At 36.4% G+C, this 21,388-nt stretch overlaps 1 protein-coding gene across 1 annotated transcript in view; it reads left to right on the top strand.

Annotated features, from left to right (window-relative positions):
- The window catches only part of LOC116997311 (angiopoietin-1), a 150,496-nt gene extending 130,182 nt beyond the window's left edge, over window positions 1-20,314 (top strand). The window contains exons 8-9 of the mRNA XM_033062262.1: window positions 11,081-11,211; window positions 20,131-20,314. Coding sequence (XP_032918153.1) covers window positions 11,081-11,211; window positions 20,131-20,291 — 292 coding nt within the window. The 3' untranslated portion in view covers window positions 20,292-20,314. The remainder of the gene's footprint in view (window positions 1-11,080; window positions 11,212-20,130) is intronic.
- The last annotated feature ends 1,074 nt before the right edge of the window (window positions 20,315-21,388 follow it).

The raw sequence follows: 21,388 nt of genomic DNA, 5'->3' as shown, positions 1-21,388 counted from the left end.
TAAGCACATAGTAAGTACTTGTTGAGGCAAGACAACCAGAACTCTCACTGAAGGTCAAGCCGCTCTTGTTTCACTATGATTGCACACTCTTTAAGATGACATAAAACCATAAAAAAGTTTTAAAATATAAGGGTCAGAAAGAGATCATGACAATTACGTTGTCATTTATACTACCTTATGTTGTTTCCATATTTGGAAATTATTGCTTTTCCTGTCACCTCCACAAACTGATTCTTCAATATCTCTTGCTGTTTACTGATGTCATGAGTCTGAGTACACAGCCACCAGATAAAGCCCTTTAATCTGATTAGAGGAAATTCATAAAATGTGAACTGGCTTATCCATCAGCACTGAACAAGTTCAAACATAGGTAGGAGAAAGAAAATTGTGATTAACATTTTGCTTTGAAAATAATGTCCCCCAAAACATCCTTGCATTTTCCTCTGGGATTCATGCAGCAGGAAGGACACATTTCTTGACATGAATCCCAGCATAAATCTTAAAATCTCATGCAGAACCCAAAATATTAATTTTAATGTGTTATTCATTAAGTTGTTTCTTTACATTGTATTCTGTTGGCAGCAAACTCATTCCATTCCATCCACATTAAAATAATGATGTAGTAAGATTCAGTGGGGTTACTAGGTCATTAACAACTGGAAAAATTTCTAAAACAGAGTTTGAAAATGCCAAAGGGGCAAAATTGTAAAACAAGATTGAACTGCTAGCACAGAATAAAGAATAAATAATAAAAAAAATTGATTAAAAATTAATTGCAGACTATTTCCACCTCTATCAATAATGATTCATTTCCTTACATCCAAGTTCTTCACAAGGAGAATAAACCAAAAACCCCTCAGAGATTTCTAAAGCATGTCCTGACAAAGGCAACAGAGCTGGGGAAGTGTCTGGAGCACAAGTCTCATGGGGAGTAGCTGAGGTAGCTGGGGGTGTTTAGTCTGGAGAAAAGGAGACTCAGGAGGGAACCTTATCACTCTCTACAACTATCTGAGAAGAGGCTGTCCCAGGTGGGGGTCAGCCTCTTCTCCAGGTAACAAGTGACAAGAGGAAACAACCTCGAGCTGCCTGAGGGGACTTTTAGACTGCAAATTAGGAAAAAAAATTCTCAGAAAGAGTTGTCAAGCATTAGACCAGGCTGTCTAGGGCTGTGCTTGAGTCAGCCTCCCTGGAGGTGTTATAACCTGTGGAGATGTGACGCTTAGCAGCATGGCTTAGTGTGGACTTGGTGGTGCTGGATTAATGATTGAGCTCATTGATCTTAAAGGTCTTTTCCAACATAAATTTCTTCTATCATTCTATGATATTTGAAAGATACCTTTCACAGTTTCAGTTATCTGTTTTGCCAGTGGAAATATGAGGAAAAAATGTTATTCAACCTAGGTATTTTGTCCAATTCAGTATTTAAGTAATTCAACATCCAATTTGATTTTAAAAAAATAACTTCAGTAGTCATATTTTAGTAAGGAATTCTGTTAGCTAGTGTGCCTCTCATTGCTGTTTTAGCCAGCAGCTTGTATTCTGCACACAGCTTCAGCAATATAAGCCTGTGTGAAGGGGGCATGATTCTTGAACAGAATGATAGCATCCTACTTTCACTGCATAGAAGGAGAAATATTTCCCTAAAGTGAAATCACAACAACGGATTCACTACAGGAGATATTTGAACCTCTGACATTTTTGGAACAGGTGTTTTCAAGGACACTGCCTCATTTTGGTTTATGCAAAATATTTGTAATCTAAAGACATCATCTGAGTGATGGTTTGCTCTTATTTTTCTGCTTCTCACTTACCTGATTCTTACCACTTGCTCTCATAGAAAACTCAGTATTTTGTGGCACTAGATGCAGGTCTTGATCTGTTTCTCCTGCAAGACAGGGGTGCTTAAGCCTCAATTTCCTCAGTGCCTGTTTTTTGACCTGAGATATTATCATGACCATGGAATTTCAGGAAAATAATCTAATATTAAGGATGGGCCAATACAAATTAAACTACCAATTCAATTTCTTCCCTGAAATGCACTCTGAATCCCTGGGATAGTGGCTTGTTGCAGGTGGACTGCAGTTCTCTGCTGATCTGTATAAACTTTTAATTGAACCTCCTCAATAAAGAAAGGAGTGAGGATACAATATCCAGGTAAAATAAAAAAAACCCCCATGACTATCCAGTTACTAGTAGTCTAAATTACTAATATTTTTTGGTTTAAAAAAATAAAAGAAAATAAATATTAAACCTATGGATCATCAAGAATTAGGCATGTACATATGTACACATTCTTTTGTATGTCTGTAAATAGAAATACACATTTAAATGTCATCGTCATAGATTTCTTCTAATTGCAAACAACAACATAGCAAAGTTTTAATTAACATATTGATCAGTAAAGATGGACTTAGGTACTTAACAATCTTAGATAACATTCTTAACAACTATAGATAATTTCTGGCATAATTCCAGCATATTCTTTACGGAGCAAAAAAAATAAAGCAACTTAAAATCCCCCAAGAAACCCAAATCAAAACCCTAGCACCCCTCCCCGCAACCTACATTGACTATTTACTCTTTAGACACATTAATTTCCAAACACCAATTTATCTCAGTAAGATTAATATAATTTTTTAACTTAAGTCTATCTATGATAGTAGCAACTTTTGTAGTTACTTATGATTAATGACCTTCAATTAAATGAACTGCATGATAAATATTTTACTGTGGCCTGTAAATGATATTTCTCAATGTCACTGCATGGTAAGAAAAACCAACTATCTCTACAGTAGCCATCAGGGTAAAAGTAAGCATGAACATGCTGATACATTAAGGTTTCTATTTCTATTTTATCTAAAACAGTTAATTAGGATAATGTATAACCTATGTGGATGACAATGTATAATTAATGTCACCCTCAGTACAACTAAAGCATAGATTTATGAAATCCACTATTACAATATATCTGCATGGATTTCAACAAACTATATTTATGAGACTTTTGGAACTTCCAAGCATATTTTGGAAGAAGTATTAAGTTTAAATTTTACTGTAGTTGTGTGGGTCTCTTTGTACTGGATTTTCAAACATGATTAATCAACTTAAAGATAAATCAAATTTCCAACAAATGTTCACTGAACTTTTCCACTAACTTCAATGTCTGTAAAACAGATCCTTAAATAAAGATATACAAACACCACAAGCTTCAGCAATTCAGAAAAGATAAGCATCAGAAGGCCTGATTATTTATGTAAACCTTAAAAACTTTAAAAATATTACTTTCTCTGTAGAATCCCTGTATTTCTGTTCTGAAAAAATCCCATAAGAATCAGTTTTGGCATTTCTGCTGTTGGCTTCAGCCAAACCCAGGAAGTATGTTGTTTGAGCAGGGAGAAAAATATTTTTTTTTAATTTTAGGTTACATTGTGAATTAAGCAAATTTCTCTAACCTTGGCTTTGTCTGTGTCCTGGGAAAAAGTTCAGTTTTGTATTTTATTTTTTAAGAAGTTCATCAATCTTCAATGATATAAAAATAATTTGAATTATCATTTAGCATTGTTCAGTGTTTATATGTCCATTTAAAACATTGATCATCTCTAGTTATTTCAAGTTTGATGTTAATTCAGCTCCTACATTTTATAAATTAACATCATTTTTATAGAGCCATGAATCAGGACAAAAGTGGTAGCTTCTGAAGCAACAGGAAATCTTAGCAGCTATATAGCTGGTGAGAGAGTGAAATCTTTTTCTGTAGCAAGAATTTAACTTTCATTTAATAAAAAATGTAATAAATCTAATAACTGAAGAGTTTTATTTCAGATTTCTGCGAGAAAAACCATTGGTGGCTGATTTTGTTTTAATAAGTATTGTGTTGAAAAATAGTTTTAACAGAAAATGGTAGTAGCAGATTAATGTATCTCTTCTGTGCTATGTTTGGTGAGAGATTAGAGTAGAGGGAATTATTTCTGTTCAACACATCATTGTGATAGTAGCCTTAAATATGTTTCTGTTTCTGCTAGCAGTAAAACCCAGCGTTACCGTATGTTTCCTCTCCATCACCACCATGCTACCGACATCAGCTGCAAACCTAGCAGCTCACACTGCCACTGTGACTTTCTGTGGCTTCTGTAGCATGCATTTCAACTAATAGAAACATATGTTTGCCTGTTCCCGGTCCAGAATAAACATATTTTTAAGCAGTTGTTGTAAACCGTGACAAAGCACCATTTGTCTGCACACAGCAGCATGACAGGCCATGTGCTGCATTTTAAGAAAAAAATTCTCTGGCAGTAGATCCTGATGTCTTTTAATTATCCCTACCCACTATACTTTTACTCAATAAGTACAGTACTTTAATCAATTATTAATCAAATTTACTACAGAAAAATAAAATTTGTTGTATTATATGTAAAAACTCACAATCGGTACAACATCCAGGCTTACTAGACAATTTTATATTTTGCTGGGGTGTGTAGATCTGTTTCTTATTCATGGCTGGGTTGTTTGCTTTTTCACTATCCAGAATAAACATATTTTTCTCCTTTGACCTGTCAGGTCTGAAATTCAAACATAAGCTAAAATTACCATGGGCTCTTAGAGAGAAAACAAGTTTTTCTGTTAAAGTGTGCAACTCCAGGGAAGGATCCCTCTACTATAAAACATTTGTTGTCCCTTAGACAGGTTGTACTGAAGCAATTCCAAAGGAAAACTGATCATATTCATTTATAGCTTTATTTTACATTAATGTTTTATCTTTAAAACTGGCAGATATATGTTCTTACTCTGGATATATTGAATTAATATTTCATTGGCTGGCACATTTCACTTGCCTCTACAGGAGAATGGGCAAGGAGCTGCAGTGATGTCAGACAATAATTACAGCAGTGAGTCATTGCTACAGAGCAAACGAGGAGAAACACAGAGGTTATTTTGTCTTACACTTTTCTAAAGGAAATGTAGAAGGAAATTATTTTCATGTGTGGGCAGCAAGAATATTAAGAGCCAAATTAAAAATCTGCTCCAATTGCCAGTTACTTACTGCATTATTCAGGTTTTCAACATTTTGCAGAGCCATCATGTGTACTGTTTGCAGTTAAAAACTGTATTAAGAATATAATAAAGTTAAATTAAAAGTCCATGAATTTACCAAGTACACTGTTTCTCAAGCTTGTACTGAAGATAGGAGTGGGAAAAATTTAGTATTCTTTGGTGTTATTGTTGATTTTTCTGGTTTTCTCTGATCAGAAACCAACTGTGATATTCCCTTTCTGCTTCTCTTTGGTGCTTTTACCTCAGTTATTCATTCAAAGACAGGCAGCAGTCGAGGTGGTGAATTGTTCTTGCAACTTGACTAAATGAGTTAGCAAGAGTTCAAAATTTTGTGAGTAGTGGTTTCTAAGTTTTTGTCATCTTCCACCCTATCTTGTTTCTTCAATTTGTCCAGAGTATTTTCCTTTCTTTTAGAGTAGCTTTTAGTTTACTTCTAATAATTATTTACCTGATCTGGTGTTGCATCCTTTCTATCTAGTTAATCTTGATTCATGACGAGAAAAATTGTGGGTCAATTTAATTTAGTCTGTCTTCATAAGGAGAGTATACACTGACCTAATAAAATCCAAATATTTTCTCCTCCCCTTTCAAATAAGTAAAATAAATAAAAAAAAAAAAAGAAAAAAAAAGGAGGAAGTTATGTTTAAGAAAAAGTTTTATTTCCTAAAATAGAAAAAGGATCCAAATAGATGCTGAGGCAATCTATCTGCAATCTGGACGAGGGCACTGACCAAGATGCCTTTTACTCTACAATTTGTCAGAGTTCAAACTCAGGGGTTCTCCCTGGTCATCACAGATGGCTCATGCTCTGTCTCTAGTGAAGAAATTATCTTTCCACTGATTTTAAAAACCAGCTGACACAATGGATGTTTCCCTTTATCCTTTAGTGGGTGTACTAAATGATGAACTATTTAGGGTATATAGGTAAAATACTGGGGCTGTGATTCCCAGATAGTTACCCCATTTTATTTAAGTCCATGTTTAGCTGGCTTTTGGCAGACATTTTAGTTTCAATCTCAGTGACAGCAGTATTTCTCTAGAGTGATTATTTAGATTTTTTTCTCCTGTTCACAACATCTTATCTATCACTGAATATTTGTAAGATGTCTATTACAGAGGTGATTTTGCTATCCATGGACAACTGTTACCTTTGGGAGACTTGGTGAGATTTTGCAATATGTTCAGGAAAAGGTGCGTTGGCCAGAATTCTAATAAACTAACAATATTTAATGTAGACATGATGTCTAATTCATTGATAAAAAAGAGGGGTTTATTCCCAAATAATTAATCAAAGCATTTTTAAGGGAAAACAACCCCAAAACCTGGACTTAAAATGAAATTGCTCTCTGGTTTTGTTTTATTTCTTGCTAGTATTATTACAATTAATGTCTAGATTTAAGAGTATCCTAAGTATAATCTTATACTGGGTCCACCTAAGTGATTGCAGTCCAGTGGGCTTTGGTTCACAAGGTGACTTAATCCCCTAAATTCCATTATGAATGGAATTATTTGACTAACGCAGCACTTCATGAAACTCTACCAACCTCAGCATCTTTACAACTGAGTTTCATTTCAAAAACTGAAGCTATCTAAAATTTAGATGCAGCTGTGAACCAGATGGAAGATGCAAGTTAAATCCTTCCTCAACCTCAAACATTTCTAAACTAGAGTGCAAAATATTTTAATATTTTTACAATGAATTTAAGGTTTCATGGAAAATTCATCAGAAGTCCTCAAAATTTAATGTATATATACAAATGCAGTTATTTCTCTCTCCTATTTACAAATTATTTAATTGCTGTTGCTTATTTGCTGTTTTTTCAATTTCATTGTATGCAGATAAAGTAGATTTGTTGTAGCTTATATGACCACTAATTTATTTTCCTACCTATTGTGTAAATCAGAGCAGCATTTCCCCTTCTTTCCTTGATCAGAATTTCCTGACCATAAGCAAATGGAAAGACTGGAGATGTACTCCTAAAATGTTCTTTGAATTTTAATCAACACTGAGTTGCTTTTCATTCTTAACTTCCTTTCCTTTGTCTCCAAGAACAACCAAGAACTGTTCCCTGACTTGCCATTTTTTCTAAGGGAGAAAAATCGTGTCCTAGCAGGTATTTGAAGTTTGTTTTAAAGGTTCAGTCCTAGAAATCTAAATCTGAGAATACTGAATAACTAATTAAGCCAAGTGAGATATCCATTGCTCCTGGGAGCTAACGAGCTCATCAACTGACCTAGTGCTGTGCAAACTTGCTGTCTCAAACCAGACTACTTTGGACTTTTATGGCTTGAACTGAAGCTCTTGATTGCTTCAGGACCAGTTCTGGGTTTTGACTGAGATCTGATTGTGGTGTAAAGTAGTGTCAGCTTCACAATGTCATTTTTTCCTAACTGTTGGGCAATGCCAGTTCAGGGAGAAAAGCCCAAAGAAGCAGAATTACTGTTTCACCCTGAGGTTCATCTGCACATGGCTGCAGTACAGATAAGTACACTAGAGCTCAGAGCCAAGTTAAGCTTTATTCTTTTAAAGTCACTGGAGGTCTACTAGACAAATTGTGTTGAGGGATAGTCAAACATAACTGGCAAGATCTAAATCTGTGTTGAGTGGAATGTTTGTAAAACATATGGGAAAGTAAAGAGCTTGTAAATAATCATAATGCCCTCACCCTTTGGGAAAAACACAGAACCCCAAGTAATATTTATTTCTTTTTGTTTTATGTTTTCTTAGATTACACTTTTTTTTTTTTAATTGGACTAAGTGTGTTTTATAGTGTTGATTGCTAATAAAAAGGTCTTGCTAACCTTGTCTTTCTTATTTAAGTAAACAGCATTTGCTTTTTATACTGACTTTATGAGACTTCTGTGAGTTTTGGTGTGGCTGACATAACGAGGGTGTTTAGGCCATTTAAACTCAGATCATAGATATCATGTGACAAAATAATTTTTCTATCAACACAACCTCAGGGAAGTTTATTTTGTTCTGCAAAATATTAAGCACAGCCCGAAAAACAAGGCAAAAGTCCAATGAATGAAGATGGGACCAATTCCAGCTTTTCATTTGTATGAAACAAAGAAATGGACATGTGCAAAGACAGATCTTAGATTAATCTTGTCTAAAACAAACATCCTTTGATAGATCGGGCAAAAGCATAAAATGATGACCTTCCTGAATTCCTGTCCTAGGCTGTTTCTTGTTAAATTATAAAGGATTTTCACAGTCTTTTAGTGAGGCTTACACTTGGCCTTATCTATTTTTGTGCTATCAGAAGGTATTTTACTATGCATGATATTTGTATTTAATCCAAAATTTTTGTATGTTTATGTGTATGTAGTTATCTATCTACTCATACAACATTTGCTGTAAGGATTGAGTCCAAAGGTATTTGTAACATTCCAAATTAAAATCAAATTAAGGTAGGGAGTGTAACTACTTTAAAAAATAAACCTGATAATTCCTTTATAATTTTTTTTTAATATTCATTTTAGCATCTGCTGTCTCAATTTTTAGAGGACATACAGGAAGAAAATAATGAAAATAAGGTTAAGTTCACATTAGTCTGCAGGTGTGAAATTGTAGGTTGCTAAGTTCTATGCCTTCACATTTTGAGCAACCTCTTCCTGACAAGGCTTTTCTGTAACAAGTCTCTGTGACAAGTTTAATCGAATTGGCTTTGCTTGCACCTAATATGCACCCACAGATGGATGCAAGACCAAAACACCCTAAAACTAAATCAACAAAAGCCAGCAACCATGTACTTGATTAAGGGAAGCTGTCTTATGGTGTCCTTGCTCTCATAAGCAGAATTCAACTCCAAAGTTCTGTGGGAGAACTGGGATATATTTAAATCTCAGTCTTGGGACAGACTCTCCTCATCTCAGAAAAAATGCCAATGGCTTAACCACTACTACTACTGTAGGCTAGAAAGGTTAGGGATGTTCTCTGCTCCTGCTGTTAGTACTGTGATCACCACAGCAAAGTGTGTCTTTCACCTAAACAAATAGATGAATGATACTCTGGTAAAGGCATTTACTCTTTTATTCATGAAAACTAACTGGATAAAAATACAACAACAGAGAGACAGTGATGGTCAGTGACTCCCATCTGCTCTCCTTGTTCACTCTGTGAGAGAAATTGAGAAAACATTTTCTAGGATAGCACTCCCAGATAAATCACAGAGAGAAAAAGACATCTCTCCTGCTTACGTCCTACCTCTGTTCCAATGAGTTCTTCTGCATTTTACATTTGATATTTAAAAGATATATTTACTTCTCTTCAATAACCCTAGAAGAAACAGAACAGATGTTTTTCACTTCAGTGGAGACCTCTCCTCTCCTCTCCTCTCCTCTCCTCTCCTCTCCTCTCCTCTCCTCTCCTCTCCTCTCCTCTCCTCTCCTCTCCTCTCCTCTCCTCTCCTCTCCTCTCCTCTCCTCTCCTCTCCTCTCCTCTCCTCTCCTCTCCTCTCCTCTCCTCTCCTCTCCTCTCCTCTCCTCTCCTCTCCTCTCCTCTCCTCTCCTCTCCTCTCCTCTCCTCTCCTCTCCTCTCCTCTCCTCTCCTCTCCTCTCCTCTCCTCTCATTATGAACTCAGGTCAGACATGCCCAGGTGCTCAATGTTTCCTTGCTAGTAACATTAAACATTCCTGCTGCTGGCACATTTGGCTGCTGGTAGCTGAGCTCCAGCTCCTAGTTCATGATTGTGGTTTCCTCTAACTGAAAGACTCTTTAAAAAAGGAGATACTTTGCATTGCAAATTATGAGGACTTTTGTGGCTTGAACTCTGAGTTATTCTCCATTTGTCACTCAGAGACAGATTTGGCAGAATGGGTTGTTGGCTTGTGCTGTAAATGGTGGAATTAAAAATTCTAAGGCTGCTAAAATCCTCTTCCAAGCCCAGGCATTAATTGCATGACTCCTTTTAACTGGGGTTGCTGTTTCTGTGCCACAGTAAAGGAACAGTAAAGAAACCAGCTACTTGAGTTCTCAGTAATTCTGTCAATGTATTTCAGATATCTGGACATCTCTTCTCACTCCTCCTTGCTCTCTCCCTCTACTTTATTGTACAGTAATTTCACGAATACAAGCCGCAGCAATTTGACAAAAATTTTGGTGGAAACCCGGAAGTGCGGCTAATACTCAAGGGCGGCTAATCTGTGAATAATTTTCTGAAGTTTATAACCCCAGACGTGCCAACCAGGGCGCCAAGCCAAGCACCTGCCAGTAAAAGCCGACATTTCGCAATTGTTACAAATTGTTACTCTGTTGCCCTGGCTCCCTGCAGGCAGCACGGGGGGCGGGGAGAGAGGCAGGAGAGCTCTGTCCTTCCCTCCTCTACCGCAGCCTGGGGGAGAGACAGGGGGACCCAGCGCCGCCATTGCCGCGGCTCGGGGAGGAGGGGTGGGGCTCTGACCCCACCCTCTGCCGCCGTAGCGGGAGCAGGGGGTGCTCCGTGGCCGGCCGGTGCTGCGGTGGGAGCGGGGCCGGGGCGAGCGAACCCAGAGGCAGCGGCCAGCCCCGAGCGGCAGCGCCGGGCTGGGCCACCTGGCCCCGTCAGCAGCCCCTGTCAGCGGGCCGAGCCTGTGCAACCTTAGTTGAACCAGTAAACCCCCCGCCATGCCGCGGTTCTGTTAGTATTTGGCAACTTTGTTGCACGCGGGTCCTCGCTGCGAATGACAGAGCGGCTTATATTCAGGTGTGGCTTATTTATGGACAGAGAACGAAATATTTGCCAACACCCAGAGATACAGCTTATAGTCAGTGCGTCTTGTATTCGTGAATTTACTGTATTTCCAGTTCCAACTCCTTGAGCTCAGTTCTGCTCTGGAGGAAGGACTATGTGCTACTACAGATACACTGCAAAACCCTAAATGTCCTCTTTTCACACCTAAAACAACAGAGAGATTGAACCAAAGAACAAAAGCTTCACAAATTTTCTGCGTGCACTTCATAGAATAACAACCTGATGTGGAAAAAATCTGAATCTCTTATCTTTCTTTTCTGTTTGGTGACCCTGGTTGTTTCCTCTTGTTTCAGGCTTTATTTAAAAGGTCACAGTGGAACTGCTGGAAAACAGAGTAGCCTGATCTTGCATGGTGCTGAATTCAGTACAAAAGATGCTGACAACGACAACTGCATGTGTAAATGTGCTCTCATGTTGACTGGAGGTGAGTACAACTCACTCAGAAAATATGGTACATTAATAGGAATCTACTGTGCTTTCCTAAAGCACCCATGGATGAAGTTGTATCATGGATGTATAAGTCCTGAGTGAAAACATCTTTTATTATTATTACTGCTACTTTTTTCTATACATATATTGTCATGATGTCAATACTTAGATTCCTATCAGCAGAGAAAGGATCGTTCAGAGATGCAGTCAGTATAATTCTGCACTGAAGCTGTTGCAACACTGTCAAAGAGGAAAGCAAAAGTCAGTGTAATTGTCTAGGAAAGAAAGGCAAAATAAAAAAGAAAAATATAAAAGATTTAAAAGGTGGAAAGAAATTTGTGAGAAGTTGAACAATCAACCAGCAAAAGAAGAGAGAAATGGTCAGGTATTAGATATAAGACAGTAAAGCTTAGAAACAATCAAAGTCTGGACTTGTAATACATGATCTATCTAGCTTAGGGATGTGATTCTGTTATTAAGGTTATTTATAATGGTTAAACTTTGTCTGTTAGGTGAGCATTATGCATAAAGACACTAAATGACTAATTCACTCACCTGTGAAAGACTAGACCTGCGACCACCTGTTCAGATCTGGAAGGTTTAAGCTAATATCCCTTGTGAGAAGAGCACAGACAAGTTACATTGAGACAGTTTAAGGTCCCAAGTCAATCTGACTGCCTGCAAGTATTGTGTATATGATTGGTATTTGTACCCTCCAGCACAGAGAATGAATACCTGAGATTATCTCTCCGTTCAGGCTCCTGATGCCCTTAATAGTGACAATTTTCTCTGGCAAATGATAGTTATTCCTAACCCCTATACGGGCAAGCTCATTTTTATCTCCAGAATACCACAGAAAAGGCAGAACACTTAAATTTGGATTCTTTGGTTTGCTGACTGTATGACCAAGAAAGGCCCTTTCTTATCTTCATATTTGATCTTGTTTGGACACTCTCTCTCAGTGATTTCTAACTTTCCTGGAAAATATCCTATACATGTAAAGTTTTCAGTATTTTGGATCAGACTGTTAAACCTGTATTATTTGTGGTTACTGGCACTCTGGTTGAATGCAGCTAAGGCCACATCCAGGCATATATGAGCCTCTAAAGCAATCATCTGCTGACAGAAGATGGTTTCCCATCACTGAGAATTTATATCAAATGCACAACCCAACTCCTCATTCTCTTTTGCCAGTTGGAAGTGACCCAGCTGGGAAAGTCTTTAAGGAGCCAATTTTTCAAGCTCCCCTAACTTCCTCTAGGGATATCATATTAGAAGTTATCATGGGAAACTTCTTCCAGTGGACAGGTGATCAGACACTACCTTTTCATTTCTATAAAAAAGAGAAGCTAGTCAGATAGAACTGGAGACAGACAGTGGATAAGGAGTCAGTAGTTTATTTTCAATAAAGCTGCTGACCTTTCCCTTTAGAGAACAGGCTAAATTAAAGTGTGTTACTTCCAGGGCAGGCCAGAGTGTAGTGAGAAGCTCCTGAGAGTGAGTTGTGTCTGTGCTGGAGTGCAGACTCATTCATGTGTCTGAGCTGCCTGGAATCACCTCTGCTCCCTGCCAACTCATTCTGGGAGCTGAGGGCTTTGTTTATTTTCCTGCTCTGAGTTCTCTGACAGGTCAATGCCCTGCTAAGGTCAGTCTGCTGTTGAACAACCATGCCACCAGGTTCACATTATTGCTTCAGCATTCCTGTAAATCGACAGCATAACCACATTTTGGGATTTACAAATGGTACCAAATGAAATTAATAGGGAGGAAGGGGGAGAACTACCAAAGGCTGAGGAAACCACAAGTTTAGGAAGTTATCACACAGTAAAGGGAGGTGCAATTGGCCTTTAGAGATAGATGAGTCTACTCTTATGGACTAGACTCTGAGTAATATTCCTTTGGAGACAGGTTGTACGACACTGTAATTTGTTGTGCGTCAAGAAAGACTTCAATCATGCTAGAATTTTCCTCAAACACTCTGCTATGCTTTTCTCCTTGAAACAACTTTCTCATTCCTTGAGAAATATCAGAATTGAATTAAATACCAAAACATCTTTTTAGGGAGCATATTTCAGTTTTGTACCAGACAAAGAAAAGTAACAATGTTAACAGGTTTTGGAAAACCTCTTTTTTTTTTTCTTTCCTTGAAAAGATATCAGACTGTTAGTTTTGGCAACATCACAGAGAGCTCTTTAATGATGAATGGTATGAAATCTGGAGGCAAGTTTCTAGCTATCTTGACAGTTTGGGTGAGTCTGTTATCTCTATGAGGTGAACTGAATATATTTATGTCAGGAATAAAGGCTGAGATAAGCCAAAGCTCAAGACTGTGATATGGTTATAATCGAGGCTGAAAATAAAAATGTAAGGAAAACACACATATCTCTCTGTGATCTTGCTAGTTGTCATATTTATTTGGTCTATATCATAACTATTATTCTCTCTCCTCTTATATCTCAACCCTCTTTCTTAGAATGAGAAATTAAATACTGGGAGAATTATACAGAAGCACCAACAGTGTATTGTATGTGCCTTCTTTTTCTTTACTTGGCTCTATTTCTATATGGATTTTAGGGAATGCCTTCAAATTCATGTGCCTGAGTTGGTTTCTTAAGCCCTCTAAACTGACGTCATATTGAAAAGTTTTAGCTCCTTTTTTGTGATTTGGAAAATTTAAATTAAGCGTGCTTGTTTTACTTTAAATCATATTCCTTTAAATAATTTCTTCATTGTTTCAATATCTCAGTCCAGTGGAAAAAAATAGTATATCTATATATATCTATATATGTCTGTATCTGTATATCTCCCCATATTGTTTCAAGCCTTAGTCCAAAGAATGCCCCAATGAGTTATGTACACAGCTTTTTTTGCAAGAAACAGCACTAAAAATGCAACAAACTGTCAGCAGAATGAGCCTATGAGTAGAAGTTAAAAATTCTTGGATTTTCAATACAGCCCTTAGCATTTAACATCTCTGGATCAGATTCCTGGGCCAAATTCCCATCTGTTCTGCCAGATACCACCTGTCAGCTGAGTCCCAAATTGTTTGTGAAATTGTTTTCAGTCACTGGAAAGTAACTTATGCTATCTTGGCTCACCGAGAAAGAGATTTAAGGTGATTTTCTTCGTCTGGTACTGGCCGCAGTCTGAGGTGTTCACAAAGGCATTTACCTTGCTTCAAGTGGGAAGTGAGAATATTGTTAAACTTCTGATCCCTAAAATAATTTGACAGAGAGACTTTCTAGATGTCTTGCCAGGTTTGAAGCAGCATAGATGACTCAAATAAATTGTTTGTTTGTTTTATTTTACTGGAAGAAGAGGTCCATCCAGCTGGTGTCTCCTGTCTCTGACAGCAGTCAATGCAGGCAAATAAATTATATATCCCTTGAGTATTTTCTCAGTATCTTTTGATTCTCAGGGACTTCTTGAGCCAGAGAAATATGTATTTATTAAACACATATTTATTGAGCCTCAATAGATTTGCCATCTATCAAGTCAAAGACTACTCAATGGCTCCCAAACAGTGTTGCATTCATTGCCTGTTGTTTCACTACTTTTTTCTCCAAAGGATCAATTTTGTGAATCTCTGGCAAGACGGGTATGGAGGATTCATGTCATGACTTAGGGGGAAGTTCTTGGTTGAGTAGAAAAATCTACCCATACACTCCAATCAGAAAAGCCACAGTTTTTCTTAAATTTTCCTTGAAACAAAATATTTGAAAGAAACAACAGCAACACACTTAAAAGTATCCAACCTGAACCTCTGAATAGACACCTATTTACATAGAAAAGAACCAGTTTTTAAATTTTATGCATATTTCTGCTTTCATAAAGAAATTCCTCAGAAAACACCATTAATGAAGTCCTACTTAGATTGCCAAATATTTTAATGAAAAAATATATTGACCATGCAAATAAGAAGTGGTGAGAATATTATTTGGTTTTTTGCTAGAAATGTTCAAAATATTTAATTAGACATATGACTGTGGAGCACTTTTAGCAAAAGCATTACTAAATTGGTATGTTTATCAGGGTTAAATATGGGCAACTGTAATACAGTCTTAGGAAACCTTCAGGAAGTGACTAACTTGTGATACATTAAGACACAGTCACCAGTCTGCAAGTTTCATGTTATTTTTACCTCATAAAAAGGTCCCTATGAAAGGGACTGCATTATCTAGTTGATATGAAAATCTAATGCCTTTTCATCTTATATTCTGACAGCTAAGTTCTAATGTAATCTTCAGATTGTCAAATGGTAGTCTGGTCAATCCAATACTCTAAGGAATAAACTAGAAAAAAAATCACTTCCAGAGTTAGTCCCTTTCCCAGATAGATTCTTCTCTGTCTATTTGTTTCTATCTTTCTATTTATCTTCAAGAATTCTATTTATGTTAATTTTCATGTTAATGTCTGTTACTGAGTTTGCCTACACTTAATATAAGAAAGTCTTGCATGTTGACTAACTAATTCTATGATAATTTAAATGCATTCCATCCTGTCATATCTTCCACCATTGGAAAGAATAGACACCATTCCTTTCAATTCCTTTGAAAGTTTGTTGTTCATTTGTTTGGTTTTTTATTATTTGAAATTGTTGGCAACTTTTCTTTCGAATTCTGAGTAAACAATCCTGAACCCTTCGTGTTACATTCACTCTTCTGGACTCTGTCCCATGGCTCCACTGATAGTTTGAGGTGTCATCCAGAGAAATTACCAATGCAAAATTAAGCAGATCCTAAGCATTGCCATCTAATTTCTTTAAAGTAAAGGATGTCAGAAACATTGAAATATTTCATAAAATAAATTTCTATTTCTTTTGAACATTAAGGACTATTTCAATATTTTGTGGATTTTCTTACTGGCTTTGTTGCCAAATGCACTAAATTTTATGGACAAACCCAGTTGGACTAGAAATAAATATTGGCTTTCCATAGGATCTAGTTATTCTGTAAATCCACACAAATGTACCATTCAGACCTACTTTAGATCTTATTGAATGGCCTGCACTGATCCTGCAGCATTTGGAGACATTCAGTGTCCTCAGGAGGGAGAACAGAGATGTGTGAGCAAAGGGTCTGCTATCAAACATGCAGTGTTTAGACACCTACTGTTTAGAACGTAAAAGTCAGCTAGTGCACCTCCCATCAAACCTGAGAGGTCATTACTGTTCTCAGGGTACACCAGCCTTACAGTGCAGTCATTAATTGATGAGCATTAGGTCACTGAAAAAGAATTTTACACACATACATGCTTAATTGGTATTTATACAAGCCAAAAAAGCAAATCTGTTAGCTTTGGCATATAAAAGAACTCTTTTAATATTGCTTTTGACAAAGAAGATTCTATCATGCAGAAATTATACTTGCCACTTCAGAAAACTATTATAAAATATGCCTGTGTGGTTTTCTCCTTTTAATATTGTTACTCATTTAAGCAATGCCCCTCTACTAGGTTTTTTTGGCAAGAATTTGTGGAAATTATTTCAATATATATATATTGAAATATATTTATATTCAGTCAAATATAAAGTACAGTATAGATACAGAATAGCCTGGAGCTCGAGTATCTGTGATAGGTAGCTTAAGCATAAAAAAATATTTATTAATGAAAAGAGTTGACATGAAATTTAACAACTTCCCATTGGTCACAGCAACATGAATTAAAGAACAAGGCATAACTATACACAATATGTGAACCTTCTTTAACTGTTCCAGAAGAACAGCCATCTACATTGAGGATTCATTTCTATTTGTGTAGCTGAACTTTCAAACAACTTATCTATGCATAATTTAATTTATATTTTGTCTAGAAAATATATTTTATGACCTAGGGATTTTTATTACAGAGATGGTAATGCTGCTTGTACTATACAAAATATTAGAAGTGGCCTAACTTAAAAAATTGGATTGGCCTTCAGTTCAAATACGTGATTAGCGACTTTGTGATCACAGCACCTGGCAACTACTTCTCTAAATAAAAACTCACTTAAACTTCTCATGAAAGCCTTCTTTTTACCACTTCACTTTAAAATATTACTTCTACTATTATTTCTTATGATGCCTACTCTTTATCATTCTCTTGCCTGATTCAAATATCCCATGGAAATTGTTGCCAAAAGTTATCTCCAAAGTTAAAATCCTACTGTGGTTCAAGGATGACTTGATACTTATTTGGGAAAGCCATTAGCTTGCAGAGAAAAATAAACAATATTATTCATAAGAAAATCCTGTGGACTCCGGGTAAAAACCCAACATCTGGCTACTTTGTGTCTTTCCTTGGGTCAGACTGTCTTGCAGCTCTGGAGCTGCTTTATTTGGTATTTTCTGCAATGGCATGCTGCAGGTATATCTTTCAGAACTCCCTGGTTTATGTTCCCCTACTTCCTTATAGCTACCAAGGAAGTCACTGCTTGCATTCCTCTTTCCCTCAACATAGAAAGCATTAATAAAAAACATTTCCTTTGCATCCATTCAAAGATGTGAGTTTCGGTGTAGGAAGTCTTGTGATAATCTGAGGTCCTATGAGGAGTGAAGGCCTCTCAGAGGGCTGCAGGGGAGCATGGAGAGAAATAACCATTTGGGGAAAAAAAACCACCAGTAAGGTTAGCAAAACAAAACAAAAAAACACCCAAAAAGCAAAAACAAACAAAAAACCCACAAAAAAACCCCAAAAAACAACCAACCAAAAAAAAAAATACAAACCACAAAAAACCCCCAAAGACAGTGAGAAAGTAAACCCAAAGTTTTAATGCAATATTAGGAAACATTTTTAAAACATTCATTCATTCATTCTCACTAACAAGAAGAGTACAATAGGAAAAAAGTTATAATCATTAAAATATATTTTGAAATAAGTGTTTGTTTAGAAGAAATCTATGATGAGAGGTTGGAGCAAGTCCTCACAAATGTTTTTTAAAATTATATGCTCCTTTGGTTTGTTCCAGTTTTTACACTGATTTTTTTTAATGGCATCACTGAAACCTTCACCCCAAAAAAGACCATTTATGCATCTATTCCTGTTCCTTTAAGATTAAATGGGAACCAGGTCAGCTTGCCGTATCTTCATCCCGACACCATAAACAACCCAGCTGCGTCTGAATTCCAGCTTTGAAAAATGAGGATTAGGATTTCTCTGTTTAACTTCATCTTAAATTTCTACAAGATTATACTGTGGTTACAGTAAAACATCAGCTGTACAGCTTTCCCTTTCTTTGGTTATTACCCCCTTAGGCATAACATTGAAATCAAAGGGAGGTCAGCTGTACCAAAATAGAAGATTGTCAGAATTTATCTGGCATAAATTCATCCCTCAAGATTTCATTATGAAGTGTTACTTCTTTAAAAAAACCCAACAAAATACTAAGTACTTTCCAAAATCTTAGGAATTACAAAACTAGAAGCATAAATTATGTGGATCTGACTACAAATAACAGAGTGAGCCCTGGTTCTGAGGGCTAAACACAATCAATGTCTTATTGGTGGTAGTGGTAAACTGTAGATTAAAATACTTTCATATAATGCATTCATTATAGGCAGATAAAAGTCTAACCATTAAATATGGTGGAATTGGAGGATTCCCTGGGACAGTGGACATTATCTAAAAGGAGTTTGTCACAGTTTAATTCGTTATCCAGGAGTCAAAGTGGAAAACACACTGAAAATTTTAAATTCTGCACTCTAGTCCACAGTGACACCTGCAGAATTCAGTATACGCTCACTGGATGATAAGTTTGCCACTACCAATACTATTAGAAAATGCTTTACAAGAGGTCCTGGGAAGATTGCAATGCTGTAATGTGCAGGCTGAAATACCTTTTTTAAAAATTAAAGTAGCATTTAGCTACCAAAAGCAAAAGTCACTACCTGATGTTTATGATCTTATTTGTCTCGTGACACAAATGTTCAGTACAACCATATTCTGTGGAAAAAATCCGTAAAAACTGTGCTAAAGATTTATTAAATTATATATCTCTCTATGAAAAAAGCCCCAACAGATATCTTTCTGTCAAATAGAACTCCCAGCCACAGAAATTAATACATTTTTTACATTGAGGATATTTGCTTTTTATAGTCTGGGAATTAATTCTGCCTTTCTCAGTCTGAACTAAGCATCTTTCTGTTACTATACATAGATACTCTGCAAGGTGTTGGAGAGAAAATTCTATTCCCATCAAGGTATCCAGCGAAACTCCCACTACTTTCACAAAAGTCAGCATGTCACCTAGTTTATCTTTGTCAGTTTGTGTTTTGTAGTCTTGGTGTTGCCAAGTTTCATGTTATTTGGAATTTTTCTTAAAACTCTAGCTCCCATGGCAATCTAAAATTCACCTTAACAAGAAAAGATCTTGGAGAGATAAACAAGAGAGTTCACTGATTAATTTCATCTTAAAGCAACAATTTAAAATAGGGCAATGCAGCACCACAATTCTCATAATCCAGTTACTAAAAACATCTGTACTGGGAGCAAAAGTAATTGAACTGCTGAAGAGTCACAGTTAAAGCAACAGCAAAGGGCTGGTAAATAAAATCAAATCATGCTTATACTCAAAATAACAAATGAAATTATGCAAATTAATTTTGAATTATTTTATGAGGTTTAAATGAAAAATGCAATACTGTCTAAATATGAAAACCAGTTCATTTGTCTTTCATGTTCTTGCTTTTACTTCACATACTACTTATAAAACCACATATAAAACTAGAATGGCTTGGGACATAATTAATTTTGCAATTCTGTAAATACATGTGTGTGTTCTCCAGCTCTGCTGACTATAGGATAGCACTAAAGAGCAAAAGAGGAAAATAAGAAAACACCATACCACCAGCACTATTCATGAGCTACCAGAATTTCCTAATCAGCTAAACCTAATACAACAAAATAAAATATTTAGATTTTGTCTTAATGGTTTCAGGGTGGTGGTTTGATGCCTGTGGCCCCTCCAATCTCAATGGGATGTTCTACACAGCTGGACAAAACCACGGCAAGCTCAATGGCATCAAGTGGCATTACTTCAAAGGCCCCAGCTACTCCTTGCGCTCCACCACCATGATGATCCGGCCTTTGGACTTTTAAAGGAATTCTGCACTGGATCCCAGGAGAAGCTGGACTGGCACTGCCCTCAGCAGCAACACACCCACAGTCTGAAGGTAAAAGGCGAAGGGCTTCTTGAAAGTGGAAGGGACGTGTGTAGGGATGATGCAAAGCCGCTTCGCTATCGCTCCTGAAAACACTTCACAACTGTCGCCCAAGAAGCTTGGTTTAGAAAAAGGTGGCTGAAATTATTTTCCAAAGAACTGCATTTGGCTATTCCAAACTTGGTGCTTGTCAGTGGATCTTTTTTTGTTGTTTTTTTTTTTTTTAAATTCAGCAACAGGAGAAGAATTTGAAGAACTGAAATGCATCAACCATGGTCTATTGAGTAGAATGTTATTCAGCAGTGAAATGCCAACATTATATCCATGAAAAAGGATTTCAAAGACACTTTTATTAAAACTTGTCTTAAAGCATTCATGGTGACCACTCCAAATATTGTTTTCCTTAAATCAACTGAATTTGAATAGTGGATGGATTTATGTTACTCCCAGAGTCAAAATATTTGTGAAAATATTATTTTTCATTAAATACTTTAAGGACAGGTTTCTAATAAATAAATTGAGTCAAACATATGAAAAATGATAAGGATAATAAGCATAAATTCCTCAGTTGCTCTGTAGAGGTAAATCAGGTAATTGGCATAATCCCTGAGCTAGGATTTATAGTGTGATAACAAAAGTAGCTGTGTTTTTAGGTTTTTCCTTTCTTTCATTAAAGGCAGTCTGAATGTTATGTACAATAATTAATGGAAGGTTTAAAGAATGTGAAATATTATCCAAGAGAAAATACAGGATTTTGCATGGAATTTTTCCATCAAAAAAACACAGGAAGGCAAACTGTTAGGGTACAAAAAAATTACATAAATGCATAGCTTAAGGCAGGATTAATTTTACAGTATCCTTGCATGTGCGCAATTTATCCTTAATTATTTTACTTTTTTATTACATTTTTGTGAATATCAGAAGCATACCAGTTCTACACAGTGCTTAGGCTACAAATATAAAAAATACTCATCAGAACTGTATAAAAAATAAAGAATTTTGAACTTGTAAATATCATGTTTATACTTCCTGCGA

This window comes from Catharus ustulatus, chromosome 1, assembly GCF_009819885.2.
Source record: "Catharus ustulatus isolate bCatUst1 chromosome 1, bCatUst1.pri.v2, whole genome shotgun sequence".
Classification (NCBI taxonomy): Eukaryota; Metazoa; Chordata; class Aves; order Passeriformes; family Turdidae; genus Catharus; species Catharus ustulatus.
Note: the sequence above shows the minus strand (reverse complement) of the source record. Positions and strands in the feature narration are given on the sequence as shown.